Raw genomic sequence first — 20,451 nt, 5'->3', positions numbered from 1 at the left:
AGCCTGGAAAAGCTCCCAGAGCGCTCTCTGCTCCTTTAAAATCTTTAGGATTTTCCTGGAAAAGTGCAGCTGCTCCTGCTTTTCCAGAGCCTCAGTCATTCCAATCAGCAATTTTGGGGAGGGAATGGAGGATTATATTCCAAGGGAAAACCAGGGTGGGATTTTCCATCTCAGCCCTGGCAGGAGATGCCTCAAGGTGGGAGCTCACCTTCTGTCCCACAGGTCCTCTGCTCCCAAAAAGTCCCATCATTCCCTTGGCTCCAGCTTCTCCTTTGATTCCCTAAAATGTTAAAATCCCAGTTAAATGCCTTTTGAGCACCTACTCTCTGGAATTTATCCATGGAAAAACCCATGGAGATAACAAAGATGACCAAAAGCACCATTTCCATACCAAAATTCCATCCCCAGGGGTCGGGAAGGAAGCCGCCAGTGCCAGGACTTGGCAGGAACCTCTGGGAATTGTTATGGAAAAGATTCCGTGCCCAGTGGTGGGGATTGAAGGAAAACAGGCAGGAAGGGGGTTTGGATCCTTGGGATGAGCTTAACCTATGCCAAAAATCCAGGAGAAGACCCTGAGGGGTTCACTGGGGCCGGAGATTCCACTCTCCAAAGTCATCCGGATATTTATCCAAGAGGAGACGTTTGTGTTATTTTAAGGAATACTTTATGGGTAATTTTTACTGGATTATTTTTTTTTCTGGAATATTTTTCTGGATTACTTTTTATGGAGTATTTTTCATCGGAGTTCAACCGGACAAATAAAATATGTGGAATTTGATTCGACTTTAAAACACAGGAAAACCTCCCTCCCTCACGGGAGAACCTCCAAGAGTTTCCTTCACTTTGGGGAGCGGGATCAGAAAAGGTCAGGATCTGCCTCTTCCCAAAGGACGTGCCCACCTTGGATCAGGCAATTGCCACCTGGACTACACCGGGATCCAGCTTCCCATGGGAAATAGCAGGAGCTGGATGTGTCACTGCTGCTGTAGCAGCTTCAATTTATTCAGTCCTGGGTCAGGCTTGTGAAGCCAAAGCCATTTCCGTGAGATGGAAATTGGGATGAGTAGGACATGGAGACAGGAGCTGTGACTCAGCTGGGAGTGGGAGAATTCCGTGATTCTTCCCAGGAAAACAGGGCCGGGTTGGGACCTGGGATGAGCTCCCGGGGAAGCAGAGGGAGAGGGAGGAGCTCTGCCACCACCCAGGGGACACAAGAGGGACACGGGAGCCACCCAAGCCTTGCCAAGAGCATTCCAGAGGCTCCAGGAGCAGGGACAGCTCCTGGAGAGAGAGGGGGATGTGGGAATGGAATTTTCCCAGTGGGACACCGGAGAAATGGGATGTGTTTGGTGTCCCCAAGCCCTGCCCAGCTCCCTCCTCTCCCTGTCAGTGCCAGAGTTGGGTGTGGCTGTGTTTTCCAGCAGAGACTGGAGAATTCCAGGATGGAATTGGGATGGATCCACCCAGTTCCAATCCCAGCTGTGGGACACCTTCCACTGTCCCAGGCTGCTCCAAACCTCATCCAACCTGGCCTTGGACACTTCCAGGGATCCAGGGGCATCCATAATTTTTCTGGGAATTCCATTCACCACCCTCAGTCCCTTCCTCATGGGCTTTGGGAAGTTCCCACCTTTTCTCCTACGGGTCCGTCCTCTCCCTTCTCGCCTTTGTCTCCATCAAAACCCGGCAGTCCCTGCTCACCCTGAAAGGAAAACCAGGAATTGCTGGATTTGAATTCTTCCATCTCTCCTGGAAGGATCCAGCTGATCCCAGGCAGGGAAGGGACACCTTGGAAAGCCAAACTTACGGGATCTCCTTTGGTGCCTTTGTAGCCCTGGGGTCCAAAAATAGTTATGGACTCACCCTGGAGAGAGGAGAGACAGGGAAAGGGATCCACCAGGAGCTCACGGATCCCACTGGGAATGCAGTGATTAACAATTACATTAATTGCTAGGGTTAATCACCCCTAATTAAAAGCTGGAACGCGCCCAAAAAACTCCAAATCCTGATGTTTCCCAGTGACCTCCCGTCCCTAAAAAACTCCCTAAACCTGGAATTATCCCAGTGTAGTTCTCCCGGATGGAAAGGGACAACAGGATCATTCCCTGATCCCAGGCTGCCACTGATGGGACAGAATCCATGAGTGACACCTGGGGGTCGGCATTTCCAGCTCTCCCCAGCCGTCGGCAGGGTTGGGAATGGAGCTGTCCATGGTGTTTATGGATGCACTCGGAGCCGAGGAATGGGAATGGTGCTGAGGTCACCCCTCAGAGGGAGGTTTTGGGGGGGTGACACCCCCAAAGTGTCACCTGGAAGCCACAGGAACCCCCTGGACACATCCATGCTGAGCTCCTCAGAGAGTGGAATCCAGTCTATTCCAAGGAATGTCTCTGCTCTGGAGAAGGGATGGTTGTGTCTCCAAAAGGGATGAGGCGCCTTCTGGTGTTCCCTTTGGAAAAAATTCCTTTCCCTCAACTCCCTCCAGCACAAATATTCCTGTTCTGGGTGATTCTGCCTTGCTGGGCTTTTACCAACTCCACATCTGTCAATATTCCCAAAAATCTGACATTTTTTGTACTCCAACCCTCACCACAGGACCCTGCCCAAATTCTGCTTTCAGACACATTCCTGCTTCCCAGCTCTCTAACAGAGGCAGGATGGGGCTCAAGAAATTTTGGGAATAAAAGGGAGACTGAAAATCCTGCAGTTTAATCCAACCCTGGGATTCGTGGAGTTATTCCCACACTGATCCAGGGAGAATGAGATGGAAAATTAAGCTGCAATCAGGTGGAACAAAGCCAAGCCAATTTTTCCCTCCTGCTCCCGTTTTATCTCCGATTCCACCTCCTCTTTTATGAAGGCATCCCTTGGAAAATGCATCCCACATTCCTTCGGCTTGGGAAGAGTTTCGAGGCCTCCTCACGAAGCAAATTAAGAATTGATTGGTCTCCGGAGCGAGTTCCTTTCCAGAAGAGCCTCCTCGGAGACAAATGGGCCTTAATCACTGAATATTGCGTGACTCAAAGGCGGCATCATCACAGATGCATTTCCAAACCTCATTTTCCAACGAGCCATTCCGGCCAGGAAGGAACTTAACAAAACGCCGGGCACGAGTTCAGAGGTTTCGGAGCATTTTCCAGGAGCACTTGAGGAGTTATTTTCCCATTACCTGTCAGGAGCCAGCTCGGGCTGTTGGAAATTAAGGTTGGCTTTGGGGTCAGCTGCTCATTCCAAAAATCAGGGGGAATTTTCTTCCTCCCTTAATTCAGGATTTTTTTTTTGTGCCTCAGCAAATCGTTCCCAAAATTACTTTAGACTCTTTTTTCTTTTTCTTTTTCTTCTTTTTTTTTTTAGGATCAAATCCATCCCACAAACTCAGCTCTGAGAAATGTTCCCAGTGCAAGGATGGAATCAAAAGATTTAAACTGGTTGAAACCCCCCCCTCAAAAAGGAGGGGCAGAATCCAGGTGTTTCCTCCTCTTAATTCCATTGGCACAACAAGGAGAGGATGGATCCAGGCTTTTCTTGGAGCCACACAGTGAAAGGAAAACCCCAAAAATATCTGGAATGTCCTTACTCGTTCTCCCTTTGGTCCCAGAAGTCCCCGATCACCCTAAAAACAGGAAAATAAATAAAAAAAAAAGAATTATTCCCTTTTTATTCCCTCTCAGGCCATTGATTCCCACTCCAAGCCACTGAAACCTCCCGGAGCTGGAAGTCAGATCCTCTGGACACTCTGGAAAACCTTCAGCTCACCACAAAATGTTGTGGAAAACCCAAATTTACGGCACTGACAATGAATAAAAACCCCAGAGGGCTGAGCTGGTTTTCCTGACTCCACGCTCAGCACAATGTGGAATTACTGCTGGAATTCCCATCCCAGTGGGATTCAGCAGGGGTGGGATGGCATCTGAAAAATGAAGGATTTCCCAAATTTCTCCCTCAAATCTTTTAATGGAATCTGTATGGAATAGGAGCTGGAGTGCAGAGCACATGAGGCTGATCCAGGGGCTCTCCCAGTCCATTCCCGGGAAATCCTGGGATGATTCCCAAAGTGATCCAGGGGCTCTCCCAGTCCATTCCCAGGAGATCCTGGGATGATTTCCACTGGTTTAAAAGGCTCCCACAACACCAGGAACTGTGCAGAGAAGATCAGAGCTGCAGATAAAAGTTTCAGATAAAAGTTTCAGATAAAAGTTGCAGATAAGAGTTGCAGATAAGAGCTGCAGGTAAGAGCTGCAGGTAAGAGCTGCAGATAAGAGCTGCAGGTAAGAGCTGCAGGTAAGAGCTGCAGATAAGAGCTGCAGATAAGAGCTGCAGATAAGAGCTGCAGATAAGAGCTGCAGATAAGAGCTGCAGATAAGAGCTGCAGATAAGAGTTGCAGATAAGAGTTGCAGATAAGAGCTGCAGATAAGAGTTGCAGATCAGATCAGTTCTTACTCTTTGGCCCTTCACGCCCAGGAAGCCTTTTGGACCCTGGAAAAAAACCACACAAAAATCACGTGAGGATCCACAATAACAGGAGGAAAGTGGGAAGGTGGGAATGTTGGGAAAGAGAAGCCTCCATCCAAAGGCAGAGCTGCTTCCAGCATGGAAAAACCTCTGGAAGAACCAGCACTGGAGCTCCTACTTTAATCCTCTGCCCAGCACCGGGATCTCCTGGCAGGTCGATAAATTCAGCCAAATTCCCTCGTTTTTGAGAATCCCACTGGGATTTTTGGACCCTCAACATCAAGGAAAAGCCAAGTTGCTCCAAGATGTTCCTCCAAGGTGGGGGAGGATCCTTGATGGGGATCTCCAGATCCTTTGGAGGCCAAGCCAGGATGGGGAGCACATTTGGAGAGGTGAAAAGCCACCGTGGTCACCCCTGCTTGCTAAATTCCCTGGAATATGCAGGAAGAAGGGAATTTTCATCTGCAAGGATACTTTTTCCTATCCCAGGGTTCTCCAAGTCTCATCCAGCCTGGCCTTGGACACTTCCAGGGATGGGGCAGCCACAATTTTTCTGGGAATTTTGTGCTAGGGCCTCCCCACCCTCACAGGGAAGAATTTCTTCCCAATATCCCATTTATCCCTGCACTATTCCAGTTTAAAACCATTCCCCCATTTCCTATTGCTCCGTGTCCTTATTAAAAAAACCTCTTCCTTTCATTCCATGAAAAATAACAGCCTAATAAATAATAATGAATAATTAAGAAATAATGAGTTTATCAAAATTCCAGCTGTCATTTGTGTCTCCAGTGGAACAAGAGCCTGAAATCCCTGTCCTGAAATCCCTGAAATTCCCAGAGACCTGACAACAGCAGAGGGGGGATTGATATTCCAGGAGGGCTTCCAAACCTTGGGATGAGCCACCCAAATGGACAAGGACAGCAAGGAATTCACACGATTTTCCACTCCCTCATCCCACTGGAATTCAGGTTCCCAAACCTCTATTTCCCAATGGAAGAATCCCATTTTATTTCTCTCATGGCTCGTGGGGATTTTGCCAGCCGTGGATCCCGTGATTTTCCAGGATATTGGAACACTCACCATCATTCCAGGAGGACCCCGCATTCCCACGATGCCCTCGTCGCCCTGGGGGATGCGGAGGGGCGGGGATAGCAACGAGGAATGCAGCACACAGGGAATCCCAAACCCACAAACCATCCCGCTGGGAATGGGGCAGGCAGAATTCCCTGTGCCCAGAGGATTTTTCCAGCCTCTTTCTCCCTCCATCAGGATCAGGTGCCGGGTGTTTTTATGGATTGGGATGACAGAGCTGTGCTGGAGGGTCCATGAAGGCCTTTTATGACCTGCTTGAGTTGACCCCACAGGACCTGCCTTTAAACCTCAGGAATTGTCCAAATTCCAAATAATTCAGGCCAAATTTGGATGTCCCACATGAAGCCAAAGCAACCCGAGATCCTGGGATTTAGATTTGTGCCGGAGTCAGAAGAGCAGAAACATTATTCCATCGTTTCCTTTGGATAACGAAGCTCCAGCAAGGTTTACCCACAGCTGTTGACATTTCCAGGGAGTGTTTCGCCTCAGGGGCCTCATCCAAAAGCAGGTGGGGAGTTCTTCTTGGGCCATAAAATCCCAATTTATTTGTGGGACAGCCACAGGAGCAGCCAATTTAAACACCATTCTCCGATTCTGACTCCGTCTTTGCCGGAAGGAGATCAAAACTTCTCAGGGAAAGGAGGAAAAGGGAATTTTTGCTACCTGAAACCCTTCAGGAATTTCTGGGATGGGTGGGAGGGAGGTGATGGATAAAGCTGTCTCCAAAGGGGGCTGGAGGCTGCAGGAATCCAAGCCTGGAATATTTATGGATGGACCTACCCGAGGGCCAGGGAATCCACGGGGACCTCTCGGGCCAGCAACTCCAACACCAGCTTCTCCCTGGAAAGCAGAGAATTCCAGAGGCGTCACTCAGAGCAGGGAAACCCCACCACAGAATCCCTGATTATTTTGGCCAGGACTGAAGTTCCAGGAAGACTCAGGAGACTCAATTCCATGGATTTTCTGCTGTTCTCTTTGGAGGGTGCTCCAGCAATCATGGGAATGAGGGTGGAATGGGATTAAGAAGGATGGAGGCAGGGACTTGTCCCATTCCCATTCCCATTCCCATTCCCATTCCCATTCCCATTCCCATTCCCATTCCCATTCCCATGATTTCTGCTCATGACTTTCCAGGGAGGGTGGCACTGACCTTGTTGCCTTTGGCTCCAGGGGTCCCAGGAATTCCCTGTAGGACAAGGAGAACAAAATAAAGGGGAGGATTTCCTTTGGAAGTGCTCCGTGCTCTCCTATCCCAACATTCCCAGAGGATCAAAGCCCATCCAGCCCAGATCCCTCATCCATCCCTCCCAAAAGGCACAGGGAATGTGTACAAATCCACCTCTTTTCCTGGGGATCCCGATGGTCCCACGGGCCCTGGAAATCCACTCCGGCCTCTCCTCCCACGTTCCCCCTGGAAAACAAAACCCTTTGAGAGGAGAACACGCGGATGGGAAAGGTCCTGGTTTCCCTGATCCGGACAAAAGCAGGAGCTGGTGATCCAAGTGTTCCCTGCACTGGCAGGAATTTCCTCATGGAAAGGGTGGTCAGGCATTGGAAGGAGCTGCCCAGGGAGGTCTGGAGTCCCCATCCATCCCTGGAGGTGTCCAAGGAATTCCTGGATGTGGCACTCACTGAGGATTTGGCAGGTTTGGACTCCATGACCTTGGAGGGCTTTCCCAACTTCAGCGACCCGGGGATTCTGGGATTCCTCCCTCTATTCCAAGGGATTAATGACCCCAAAATTCCAGCTGCCATCCCGATGCTATGGCCGCTCCTTCCCAGTCCCCTCCTCCAGTCCCACCATTAAATTCCCAGGAAGAGAAACTTCCCAGGAGCTCCCCTGTTTTATTCTGGAACCTGAGGATCATCCCATCATTCTAACCATTCCTGGTACCTTTCCTTTTCCAACTGGGATTTGTTCCCACTTCCCTGACAACATCCAGGAGACCTGGAATTGTGGGGGTTTGACCCACAGGGGTCACCTTGAGGTGACAAACAACCCAAGGTGTCCCCTCACCTTCTGTCCTGGAATTCCGGGAACACCTGGAGCCCCTCTGTCCCCCTGGGATCCGGGAGTGCCGGCGTTGCCGCGAATTCCTTGGATGCCCTGAGCTCCTGGAGGTCCCGGGGCCCCTGGCTCGCCCTGGTGAAGGAATCACAAGGAATTGGGATATTGGGTGGGATTTGCTGGAGCTCCTGGAGAAAGTCTGGGATGTCTCCTTGAATTCCCATGACCGTTGCATGGAATTTGGGACACCGCTTCCAGTCCTGATCCATGAGGAGATCCGAGGGCTGGAGGAATTGTCACCAAACTTTGGGATTTCTTTTCTTCCCAAGTTTTGGTGACAAAAGGGCTTTTCCATGGCTAAATAAGGACAGAGCCTTTAGCTCCAGACTTGTGGTGAATTCCAGCACCCCAGGGAGCCCTGGAACTCATTCCTGCTGAACCCACAATTCCCTGGATTTTTTTTTTTTCCCAGCCTGAGGATGTCCCTGCTGATTGCAGAGAGGTCAGCCCAAACCCTTCCACGATTCCAAATTTATCCTCAGGATGTCCCTCTGAAACGGCCCTTTGGAGAACACAGAGCATTCCCTCTATCCCAAATCCTTCTCCCGCCCTTCCAGGATGATTTTGGTCCTTCCTCTTTACAGCCATTTCCATGCTCCACATCCAGCAGCAGAAAACCAGGATGACAAAGAGGAAAAATCCCAGGAAGAAATAAATCCAACCTTACCTTAAATCCAGGTGGCCCAGCCTGGCCAACCGGACCTCTGAACCCAATTCCTGGCTCTCCCTGTGAAAGAAAAGTCAGGAAAAATCAGGAATTCTTCCAGTGAAAACCCAGGACAGGGAGAGTTTGGTTTGTGCTGCTCCATGGAGATCCAGCTGAAATCCCACAGGAATGATCCCATTCCAAGGGTTCCTACAGAGCCCTCGTCTCCTCTGGATGATCTGAGCTGGAGAGACAAAGCTGCTGGGAATCACCTTTGGAAAAGAGGGAGCTGGAATATTCCTGGGAATGGTATCCCAGGATTCTGGGACAGACTCATTCCTGTCTGTGTGATCCTTCTGGAATATTCCTGGGAATGGTATCCCAGGATTCTGGGACAGACTCATTCCTGTCCTTGTGATCCTTCTGGAATATTACTGGGAATGGTATCCCAGGATTCTGGGCCAGACTCATTCCCAAGGTGTCCTGTCCATGTGATCCTTCTGGAATATTACCGGGATTGGTATCCCAGGATTCTGGGCCAGACACATTCCTGTGCGTGTGATCCTCCTGGAATCTCATCCCGGTCCCCAGCCACACCTCAGGACACCGATCCCGAGGTGGGAAGGTGGGAGTTGGGAAAAGGAGGAAAAGCCACCCCTGGCTGGCACCAACTTTGTCCTTCACCTTTTGGCCTTCGTCCCCTCGGTCTCCTTTGGTGCCCTGGGGAATAAAGAGAAGATTCCGAGGTCATGGAATTGCCACCCCTGAGCAAGAGATTCCCAGGGATTCTTTGACTGGAATGTGGGGGGGGAAAAAAACTGGGAAAACGCCCTCATTCCAAGGAATTTGGTGATGGGATGAGAGTGGACATCAAACCCCTCTCAGGTCATTGTCTGGGTGAGGGACATCAATCTCTACTTCAATTATTGGGGTTTTGGGCTAATTTTAATTGCTTTAAAATAATTAATTTCAATTTTCAACCAGCAAAATAATTAATTTATATTAATTTAATTTAATTACTTTGGTATTGTGCACTCTTCTGTCTACTGGGAGACTCAGCTTCTCTATAAGAAATAATACTGATGAAGATTTTTTTTGTCAAATTATTATCATTATTATTATCATTATTATAATAATTAATATTAACATTATATTAGCATTAATATAAATATTATATTAACATATAATTATAAAATAATAATTATTATATATAATTATATACAATAATTATAATATATAATTATAACATAATATAATAATATATTAATAATCATTATAGCATTATTATTGTTATTATTATCGTTAATAATAATAACAATAACAATAACAATAATAATAATAATAATAATAATTTAGATCAATATTTTTTTTTTCTGTCATTAATCCTGCTGGACAAAGGTTCATCTGCAGCTCTGTAATTCCTTAGATTTAATCCATCGATATTCCCAGGGTTGGGATTGGATCCAGCCCCACCTGGGCTGCTCTTGGAGGAGATTCCCAAATAAACTTTGGAGCTGATTCCAGCACTCACCTTCTCTCCAGGTTCTCCCACATCCCCAGGCTGTCCCTGCAAGACAAAATTCCCTTTCCAGCCACTTCTTTTCCCCCTCCTTTTCTCCCAGGAATCCACCCAAAATTCCCCATGGGATTCTTCCTTTTACCAACCCTCCCTTTCTCCTGAAATTCCGTGTCCCCCTTCCCTGGATCTGCCACCTGCTCCCAATGAATTTTCACAGCCCAAAGCAGAAAATGAGGATTTTTGTGGCATTTTTTTCCCACCCCTATCCTCGTGCCAGGGCTGGATTTTCCTTGTCCTTCCCATCTTTTCGTTCTCTTATCCAGCAGAAAATGAACATTGGGAATCCTCCCCTTAAACTTCCGGTGTCATAGAACACAAAAATTCCGTCATTTAGGCTGGAAAATTCCTCAAAAATCACTAAATCCAACCTCTGGATTTCGTATTTCCTCCTGAGCGTGGCAGATGTGTGGAAAAACCGCTGGAATTTGGGAACAAAGCCCCCAGGAAGGTTTGGGGATAAAAGTGGGAATATGCCAATCCCAGTTTCCATTGGACCTGATCCATGAGCATATTCCCAACTGCCTTTCCCTTTCCAGGCCCTCTCAGCACAGGGAATTCCGGTTCCAAAGGATCAGGCTGGAAAAGCCCATCCCTACCTTTTCTCCTTTGTCTCCACGGGCTCCAGGAGCTCCCATTTCTCCCTGGAAAACAACCAATCCCCCAAAAAATCAATCCCAAAAATTCATTATTCCAAGGAATTTTCCCTTCCCTCTTTGCACCAGGCAGGTGCTGCCCTCATCCCCGCTCCAGTTTTTGGCAAATATCCATGGAGGAATCCCTGATTTCCAACACCTGCATTCCCACAATGGATTGGGAATTACCCTGAATATTGGGAATGCAGAGGGAAAACCAAAAATCCTGGAGCAAAGACCAGGGAAAAGTGACAAATCGAGGGTTTCCCTATCCCAGGATACCGCGGATCGTAAAGAATTCCATGAATTTGAAGGAGACAGGAGGAATCCCAAACTGACTGAGGATTCCCAAAACACAAATCCCATGTTTGGATCAGCTGTGAAAGATTCCATCCTGGAATTTCTGCTCATCACCAATGGCAAAACTGTTGATTTCATCTTGGATTTCCTGATTTTTGCCTGAGATTCCTCGGTTTCCAAAGTGAGACAGCTCTGGGAAAACGGATCATTATCCTGGGAATGCGCAGTAAAAACATGGGATAACAGCACTGACCTTTGGGCCACGGGAGGAGGGATCTGCTGGGCCACTTCCCTCCTTCTGCCAGGAAAAAATGCACTGGGATGGGATGGGATCCATGGGATGGGATGGGATGGGATGGGATGGGATGGGATGGGATGGGATGGGATGGGATGGGATGGGATGGGATGGGATGGGATGGGATGGGATGGGATGGGATGGGATGGGATGGGATGGGATGGGATGGGATGGGATGGGATGGGATGGGATGGGATGGGATGGGATGGGATGGGATGGGATGGGATGGGATGGGATGGGATGGGATGGGATGGGATGGGATAGGATAGGATAGGATGGGATAGGATGGGATAGGATGGGATAGGATGGGATAGGATGGGATAGGATGGGATAGGATGGGATAGGATGGGATAGGATGGGATAGGATGGGATAGGATGGGATAGGATGGGATAGGATGGGATAGGGGGATGAGATCCATGGGATCCATGGGATGGGATTCCTGGGATGGGATCCATGAGATGGGATGGGTGGGATGGGATCCATGGGATGGGATCCATGGGATGGGATGGGATCCCTGGGATGGGATGGGATTGATGGGATGGGATCCCTGGGATGGGATTGATGGGATGGGATCCATGGGATCCCTGGGATGGGATCCATGGGATGGGATGGGATGGGATCCCTGGGATGGGATCCCTGGGATGGGATCCATGGGATGGGATGGGATGGGATCCCTGGGATGGGATCCCTGGGATGGGATGTGATCAGTGGGATGGGATCCATGGGATAGGATCCATGGGATCACTGGAATGGGACTGATGGGATGGGATGGGATTGATGGGATGGGATTGATGGGATGGGCTGGGAGAAAGGAGCAGCTGTCTCCTCCCAGGGATGAGAGCAGGACAGAAGAAATTCCGTACCTTAATTCTCCTTGGATGATGAGGGCCTGGATATGCCTTGGATTAAAAAGAGAAGAGGGAAGCGTGAGAGCAGCTGGAAAAACTTTTCCTTGAGCCATGGAAAAGACACCTCTGAGGAATGGGAAGTGAGGAATGGGAAGTGGGGAATCCCAGAGGGAAGCTGGGGGTTTCCAGGGATCACCAGGATCCTTTGGAGGCCTCCAGGCTCCCGATCTGCTCCAGCCTGGATGGGACATCTGGGAGCTGCCAGGACCAAGGAATTCCTGAGCAATTCCTGAGGAATTCCAGCCTTTCCAGGTGTCCCATTTTAACCCTGGAATTTCTGGAAAAGATGTGGATGAGCTCAGCTCATTCCTCCTCGGAATGCAGGGTGAGGGTCACTCCCTGCTTTCAAATAAATCCATTCACAGGAAAACCATCCTGAATTTTCCATCCTTAATTCCTGGGAATGGGAATTTTTGCTCTTAAATTTTATAAAAATCAACTTTTTTTTTTTTTTTTTTTTTCCCCCCATTTCTGGGATCTCCTGGTAAAGATCCCTGGAATGTCCAGGCATGTCAGGAATGGGTTTATCACCACCCCCACCGGGAAATATCTTCGACATTCCCAGGGGATTCCAGTGGTTCTGTTTTCCCCAAAAACTGGATTCTGTTCGCTAATTTCCCCGGATAAATTCATGGAGAAGGATCTTTTTGTCCATGAAAAATGGTTCCTGTAGCAGCTGTTTCCTGCTTTATTTATGGATATTTATCCCTAAATTTCCACATTCATTGTGTCTTTGCCCGGGTGGGAAAACAGGGATCCACTTCCATTGCTCACCGTGGATCCCGAGGGGAATTGCCGAGCTCCCGGAGCACCGGGGGGATGAGCTGGTGATGGAGCCTCCAGGAAAGGGGCACTGCTTCCTCCTGGATCACAGGGATGGCTCTGGAATGGGATCCTTGTGGGGTGTCCCTCATGCCCGGGAGATCTCCTGGATCTGTGCCTTGGGATCATGGAACTGTTGTTGGAATTCCCATTTTCCTGCGGGAAGGGAAACACAGCGCCTGATCTATGGACAAGGAATGGTTCAAAACCAACAGAGGAGAGAATTGGATTGGATGGGAGGAAAAAATTCCATCCCCAGGGAATGGAGAGTTTGGAATTCCTGGAAGTGTCCAAGGCCAGGTTGGAAGGGGCTTGGAACAACCTGGGATAGCAGAAGGTGTCCCTGTCCACGGAACTGGATGGGCTTTAGGATCTCTCCCGACCCATTCCGTGATTCCACGAAGTTCTAATCATAAAATAATAATAATAATAACAACAACAATAATAACAATAATAACAATAATAATAATAATAATACCACCAACAAACCACAATGAGCTTTTCCAACCTTAAGAATTCCACGATTTTCAAAGCGATAGAACCCCACCTAAAATATTCCAGCTTGGAACTTGGAATCCTGCCCTACTCCGGCCATTCCCAGGCAACTCCGTGTTTATCGTGCCTGGAGCATCCAATTGGAATAAACCATCAATTAATGCCAATTAACGGCCATATGTTAATCAGCCCCTCGCTGATAATTTGGAATATTTACGGCACACAAAGTAAAGAAAATAATTCCTGACCTGGCTCCTAAATTGTTCCTGCTTTTCCATAGCAGCAGGAGGAAATGATCCATTGGGAAAATGGGAATATTCCTATCGAGAATATTCCCATCGAGAATATTCCCAGCAATTCTTTCCTGAGCCGAATATTTTGGGAATATTTGGATCTGAAAGCAAAAATTGCATTTATTTGCCATAAAAGCCTCAATCACTTCCAGGAGAATAAAAAGGAGAAGGAAAAATCAGGATGTGGTGCAGTTTTTTTAGTGATATTCCCTTTTTTTTCCTTTTTTTTTTTTTTTTAGGAACAAAGATCTGGATCCACCTCCATTAATTTCATGGATTTTTGGATAGTTTAAGCAGGGAAAATAAATCCTAAACTTCCAGGGAATGTTGGTGAGTGCGAGCTCGGTGAGGTTTTAAGGGATGATCATCCCGTTTTCCCGGATTTTAACAAACCACGGGATAATTCCATCTCATGGATAATGAACACAGCAAATTTCTGGCTCACAAGGGAAAGAAAAAAACCCAATTTGGAGCCAATTAAAACTGGAATTCTTCACTGGAAGAGCATGAGGGGAAAAGGGATAAAAGAGGGATGAAGGATACACTGGCAAGGGGAAAACCCATCCAGGGCGGGTTTTTTGGGATAAAAAAAAATTTGGGGATAAAAAAGTCTCCCAGATTCTGGGAGATTTTTGGGAAAATCTCCCAGAAATGGCACCGTGGGATGGCACCACCTGGATTTTCCCATCCCTCCTTCCCGGGCACTGCTCATTTCCCTGGGAATGGCTTTAAAATGCTCCACAGATCCTCGTGGAGGCAATTCCAGAGATTCCAGAGGTTGCCAAGATCTGGCTGAGGTTTGGAATGTTCCCTGGGATCCCATTTACTGGGAAATTGCTGGAGGTAATGGGGCTCCATTAATTCCGTAATTCCTTCGTAATTTTGGCAGTTTCCTGCCCCAGGAATGAGGCATTTCCAAGAAAATTTGGGAGGCTGCTGCTTCCTCAAGGAAGGATTTGTCACTGGCAGAGGGGGAAAAAAAAAAAGGGGAAGGAAAAGAGGGAAGGGAGAAAAGAAGGGAAGAGAAAAATATAAGTAGGAGGGAGAGGAAAAAAAATATTCCTGCAAAAAAGGAAAGGGAAAAACAGAAAAAATCAGGATTTCAGGGAGGAAAAGGGAGCAGTTGTGGGTTTAGCCATATGGAGATGAGGGGGATTTATCCAAATTAACTCTGGAAAGGAATAATCTGTGGGTGGAGGAGCAGGAATTTTTTGGGATGGTCCCGTAACCCCCATCCATGGATGAGCATCCAGCCCCAGACACGTGGATTTGGGATCATCCCGCTCTTCCCAGGAGCGACTTTGCTTCCAATTAATTCCTGCCAGGAATTGCTCCTCAGGGATGGAGCTCCTGGGTTGTTCCAGGCTCCATGAACCTTGGAGCAGGTGGGAATTCGTGATTCCTGCTGCTGCTACTGGGAAAACAGGCAGGAAAAACGGCAGGAAATCCGGCTCCATCCCTCCTTGGCATCTCCAGGGTGTGGGAGCTGCTCTTTCCCAGCCTTTGGAATCCGCTGTTCCCTTCCCATGAGGATAAACAGGATTTTACTCCGAATGCAAGCGAGGGAAACATCCTTGGGATGCAGATCCCGTCCTGCTGAGGGAGTCTGGCATGTCCTAAAAAATCTGTGGCAATTGTTCTGTGTTTGTAAAGCTCCTGATGAAACAGGGATCCCTGGAGGAGCTGCTGGAGCAAATCCAGAGGAATCCACGGAGCTGCTCCAGGGCTGGAGCCCCTCTGCTCTGGAGCCAGGCTGGGAGAGCTGGGAATGTTCCCCTGGAGAGGAGAAGGGAATCCAGGGAGAGCTTCCAGCACATTCCAGGACCTAAAAGGGCTCCAGGAGAGCTGGAGAGGGACTGGGGACAAAGCCTGGAGGGACAGGACACAGGGAATGGGTTCCCACTGCCAGAGGGCAGGGATGGATGGGATCTGGGGAAGGAATTCCTGGCTGGGCTGGAATTCCCAGAGCAGCTGTGGCTGCCCCTGGATCCTTGGAATGCCCAAGGCCAGGCTGGACATTGGGGCTTGGAGCAGCCTGGGACAGTGGAAGATTCCCTGCCTGTGACAGGGGGATGGAATGGGATCATCCTTAAAATCCCTTCCCACCCAAACCATTCCATGATTCTAAAAACCGAGGGATTTGGGCTCCGTCCTCTGTGGTTCTCCAGCTTAACCATTCCCAGGAGAGGGAATTGCTGCATCCAGGTGGAAAAGCAGAGCCCTGGGATGCTCTTGGCACATCCCGGCGTCTCCAGAGCCGCAGATCCCGCTCCAGGTTTTTGCGTTTGAGCCGGGAGCCCTCTCGTGGCTGCTGAGCCTTCGTGATTCCAGCTCCATGATTAACCCTGGAATTCATCATCCCAGGGCAGGGATAAAGGGATGGGAGCAGAAGGAAGAGTTCGGCAAACTGGATAAACCAGAGCGGGATTTCCTGAAGTTCCTCTTCCAGTTATTGCCGTCTTGCCATCCTTAAAAATATCCCTGCTGATGCTGTTCCTGCAGCTCCAAGGAAATATCCAAGGGATTTTTCCCTTCACTTTTTAAAGCTGCTGCTGTCCTGCTGCTGGGTGTTTCCAAGAATTCCACAGAGATACAATGTCCAAACTGGAGAGTGCTGGATTTGGAGCAGGATTTGGGAAGGGAACCTCTGCACAGGAGTGCAGGAAAACAGAGGGAAATGGGATTCTAGGGATCAGAGAAAATCTCCAAGTTCCTGCCTAGGCCCTAAAATCCTCCTCTTTAAGTGACTCAGATGCTCCAGAGCACAGCAGGAATATCCTGGAATATCGGTGGAATATCCTGAGACCGTATCCATGAATTCCCATATCCATGGAAAGTGGGAAGGAAAAGGAAACTTCTTGTAGGAGGCATATTTTAAATTCCCTGTTTGGAGTCTGCATTATCCCTGTTTTAAAAGTCTTGGGAATCATCAACTCTTCAATTATTCCAAGCTGGAATAATACAAGGATGGCATGGCCAGTTGGGATCAGATAAAATGGGATTATCCTGGTTTTCCCCCCAAAATTGTGGAATTAACCAACAAAATATTTCCCAAGGGATTTTTGTCACTGCCATCAGCCTCCTGCCCATTCCAGGAGCATTCCATATCTCCAGGGATATGGAGAAGCCACATCAGGATTAAGTTTCGCATCCCAGTCCATCACTGGTCTGAAATCCTTGGAAAAACGTACCTGGCTGGTGTCCTGCTGGGATTGTCCTTCCAGCCTCTCCTCCAAGGGTTGGAGGAAATCCAGGGAATGGTTTTCCTGCAGATCTCCTGGATGTGGTGGGGGCACAGCCAAGCCCTGCAGAGCAGGATGGATAAATGTTGATAAAATTCCAATAAATACTGGAAAAAATGGAAAAAATGGACAGCAGGACCTTTTCCCAGGCCCTGACACTGATCCATGCTGAAATCCTCTCTCTAATTTAATTTTCATCTGCAATAAAATAGAGGAAAAACTCAAAATTCCAATGATCTGTCCAGTCAAACTCTGGGAATTTTAACTCCTTTACATCCATCCAATCAGCATCAATGGAAAAGGAAGGATTCCCTGAGGGATTAAGGGATGTTCTGATGGTCCCAAATCCTTTCTTCCAGTTTGGGTTGGGCTCCCAAAGCTCAGCAGAGACAGTTTTGGGGTCTCTGTATCCCAAATCCCAACTTTTGCTGGCTCCAGGGTTGTGTCTCTTGGTGCAAACCTCCCCTCCCAAGGCCCTAAAATGTCCTAATCCAGGTTGGAAAAATCTGGGAAAAACCTGAGGACATGGGAGAAGTCTGGGGCTGAGAGTGGATGTCCTGTCCCAACTTGTCCAAGTCTCTGAGGAATTGGATCATCCTGATCCAGCCACAGAGTGAGATAAAACCCCAGAAGATGCCTCCTACAGGAAGCCCAGCATGGAGAGAAGCCTTCAAATTGTGGATAAATTCCTAATTCCCATAAAGAGGAGCAGTTAATCAGGATGCAGGTGGCTGGGATTTGTCTGGTTACTCCAAATGAGGGCTCTGGAGTCACGGAATATCTGGAATCATGGAATATCCTGAGTGGGAAGTGACCCACAGGGATCATCCAGTCCCAGCTCCTGGCCCTGCCCAGGACATCCCAACAATCCCACCCTGTCCCTGGGAGCGTTGTCCAAGCGCTCCTGGAGCTCCGGCAGTCCCAGCATGGACAATCCCAATCCAGCCTGACAACGGGATTGGATCCATCCCCTGCCAGGGCAGGAGACACTCCACAGAATCCCAGGACAGGAAAGAATTCCAGGACCATGGAGTTCCAAGCTGTGCCTGATCCCCACCTTGTCCCCAGCCCAGAGCTCTGAGTGTCACCTCCTGGTGCTCCTTGGACACCTCCAGGGATGGGAATTCCAAACCTCCCTGGGCACTTCCAGGGCCACCCTTTCCATGGGGAAATTCCTGCCAGTGCTGTCCACCCTGAGGCTCCCCTGACCCAGCCTGAGGCCGTTCCCTCTCCTCCTGTCCCTGTTCCCTGGGATAAGATCCCAAATCCCCCCCGGCTGTCCCCTCCTGGCAGGGAGTTGTGCAGAGCCAGAAATTCCACCTGATCCCCCTTTTCTCCAGGCTGAGCCCCTTTCCCAGCTCCCTCAGCCTCTCCTGGGGCTCCAGACCCTTCCCAGCTCCATTCCCAGGACACCTCCATGTCCTCCCTGATTGGGAGAGCCCAGAGCTGGATGCAGTAAAACCCCAAATTCATCTTTCCTGCTCAGGGAACCCAAATTTCATCTTTTCACCTCAGGGAATCCTCCGGACAGCGGCACCTCCAGAGCCTCCAGCTCCAGGCTCTGTCCTTCTCCTGTCACCTCGGTGCCGGTCGGGACACGGTGGGAAGTGTCGGACACCAGCGGATCCTGCAACACCAAAACAAGGGATTGGTGTGACAGTGACAGCCCTGAGCTCCCAGGATCCACACCCGTGAGGAGCCGGATCCTGGTGGCTTCATTCCAACCTTTCCCAACCTTCCAGCACACTCTGTCCCGCTTGGTGACACTTCTGAGCCAGGATGGGGTGAGTGGGCAGCTGGCCACATCCAAACTTTCCTTCCAAGGAATTCATGTCCCTCCCTGGGATCACTTTTCCTGTCCAGACCCCCTCATTTTCACTTTCAGCGCTCCCATCCCCACACCCACCACTCCAAAAGTTCCCAGAGGGCACGAGGACACCTTGGTGGCTTTGGGAACGGTTTCTATGGACAACAAAGCTTGACTGATTCCTTCATTCCCACTAAAAAAATGAATGTTTTGTATCCTTTTATCCCAAAGATCCCAGATCCCGCTGCCAGCTGTGGCCTCTCCCGAGCCACCCGCTTGAGGACAGAGGTGACCCTGCCACCTCAGGTGGCTCATTCCCATCTCCCTCATTCCCTGGAAGTCTGTCACCCCCAGCAGGTGACACTACTCACGGTGACAGGCACGGCTGCCTGGTTTTCCCTGGAAGTTTTGCTCGTCCTGGAGCCACCCCGGTGCCACAGGAGCTCATCCAGCCCATCCCGCAGGATCGCGTTGGAGAGGTCCCTCAGCAGCGCCAGCTGGAACCGGTGCACACCAGTGAGGCAGCCCAGTGCCACCCTCCTGTCCCCAAGGCGTGACAATCTGAGAGCAGCCACCCCAAAACAAGGAATGACGGATTCCCAGGGGCTCACAGGGCAGGGACAGCCGAGGGATGGTTTAAATTCAGGTTTGGGATCAAGGAGCTGATCCATGGGTCTCTCCTAAATAAAAACCCCACATTCGTGGCCTTTCAGAACTTTCAGAACTTAAAAAAGAGGGAGGGTGGCTTTTCCCATGGGAATATGGAGATATGACAAGAGGGAAGGGTTTGAAACTGAATGAGGATTTGGGTTGGATATTGGGAAGGAATTTTTGGCTGTGAGGGTGGGGAGGAGCTGGAACAGAATTCCCAGAGAAGCTACGACTGCCCCTGGATCCCTGGAAGTGTCCAAGGCCAGGCTGGATGGGGTTTGGAGCAACCTGGGATGGTGGAAGGTGTTGAGGTTGGAATTAGAGGGGCTTTAGGGTCCAAGTGTCACTGTCACAGAGGCCTCAAAGCCACCACCCACCCCATAAAACGGCAGCAAAAAACCTGTCCCAGAAGTATTTAAATACAACCCGGAAAAGGAAATGGAATTAACCTTCCTGGGATTGCTGGGGGAGCAAATGTCACCTCCAGGATTCCAGAGGGAAGAGATGGAAAAGTCAGATTACAACCCTTGCTCAGGAGGAAGGACAAAGGATCTCCTACCTTGATCCCATATGCCTCAAAAAGCTTCTCCAGGTCCTGCAAAGGGGAAAAAAAAGGTCCCAGATTCTCCCCCTCTGCTCTCCAGGAGGTTTCTCCTGGAGGTGGCAGATGGCCAAGGGGACACACATTGGGTCCCCTCTGCCATCCCAACCCAGCCAGAGAGGGAGGCACTTCCAACGTTCATATGGTCTTTAATTTTGATTTATTTACCTTCATTTCCACTCCTTTTCCTGGCGGGCCTGGTTCTCCCTTGGAATAAACAAGATCGGTTCATTAATTCCATCATTCCCATGAGGAGCAACAAGAGGAAGGGGAGTAATCCCATATCTGGCCCTTCATCTGCCACCAGCCCGCTCCATAATCCCGGATAAATCCCATTTAGGGGTTTGAATCCCACCCTGCTCCATAGGCTCCTTCCCTCCTCCACTGGGCACAGGCACAGCTGGATTTTGTAGGGAAAGGCTGGCCCGTGAGCAGCATCCAAGTGAGGTTTGGATCAGAGCTTTGCTCCATCCCCTTCTCCACCTCCTGGCCACAAATGTGTGGAAAAGGGAAGATTTCTGAGGTCACTCAGTGCCACCAGTGCAGAGGACACCAATGAGGGGCCA

General features: G+C 49.3%; 1 protein-coding gene across 1 annotated transcript in view; it reads right to left on the bottom strand.

Annotated features, from left to right (window-relative positions):
• The window catches only part of LOC148184383 (uncharacterized), a 40,650-nt gene extending 20,591 nt beyond the window's left edge, over positions 1-20,059 (bottom strand). Inside the window, exons 1-14 of the mRNA XM_088055710.1 lie at positions 20,054-20,059; positions 19,844-19,879; positions 19,005-19,130; positions 18,337-18,453; positions 16,776-16,889; positions 12,749-12,952; positions 11,930-11,965; positions 10,435-10,479; positions 5,534-5,578; positions 4,442-4,477; positions 3,578-3,613; positions 1,808-1,864; positions 1,631-1,702; positions 209-280 (exon numbers count right to left, since the gene is read on the bottom strand). Of these exons, the coding sequence (XP_087911836.1) occupies positions 209-280; positions 1,631-1,702; positions 1,808-1,864; positions 3,578-3,613; positions 4,442-4,477; positions 5,534-5,578; positions 10,435-10,479; positions 11,930-11,965; positions 12,749-12,952; positions 16,776-16,889; positions 18,337-18,453; positions 19,005-19,130; positions 19,844-19,879; positions 20,054-20,059 (1,002 nt within the window). The remainder of the gene's footprint in view (positions 1-208; positions 281-1,630; positions 1,703-1,807; positions 1,865-3,577; positions 3,614-4,441; positions 4,478-5,533; positions 5,579-10,434; positions 10,480-11,929; positions 11,966-12,748; positions 12,953-16,775; positions 16,890-18,336; positions 18,454-19,004; positions 19,131-19,843; positions 19,880-20,053) is intronic.
• Positions 20,060-20,451: the final 392 nt, after the last annotated feature.

The sequence above is a fragment of the Pseudopodoces humilis genome, chromosome 5 (assembly GCF_049639895.1).
Source record: "Pseudopodoces humilis isolate 2021_Gansu_Grassland_sample_001 chromosome 5, ASM4963989v1, whole genome shotgun sequence".
Lineage (NCBI taxonomy): Eukaryota > Metazoa > Chordata > Aves > Passeriformes > Paridae > Pseudopodoces > Pseudopodoces humilis.
The sequence above is the reverse complement of the archived record's forward strand: the minus strand, read 5'-3'. Positions and strand labels throughout refer to the sequence as shown.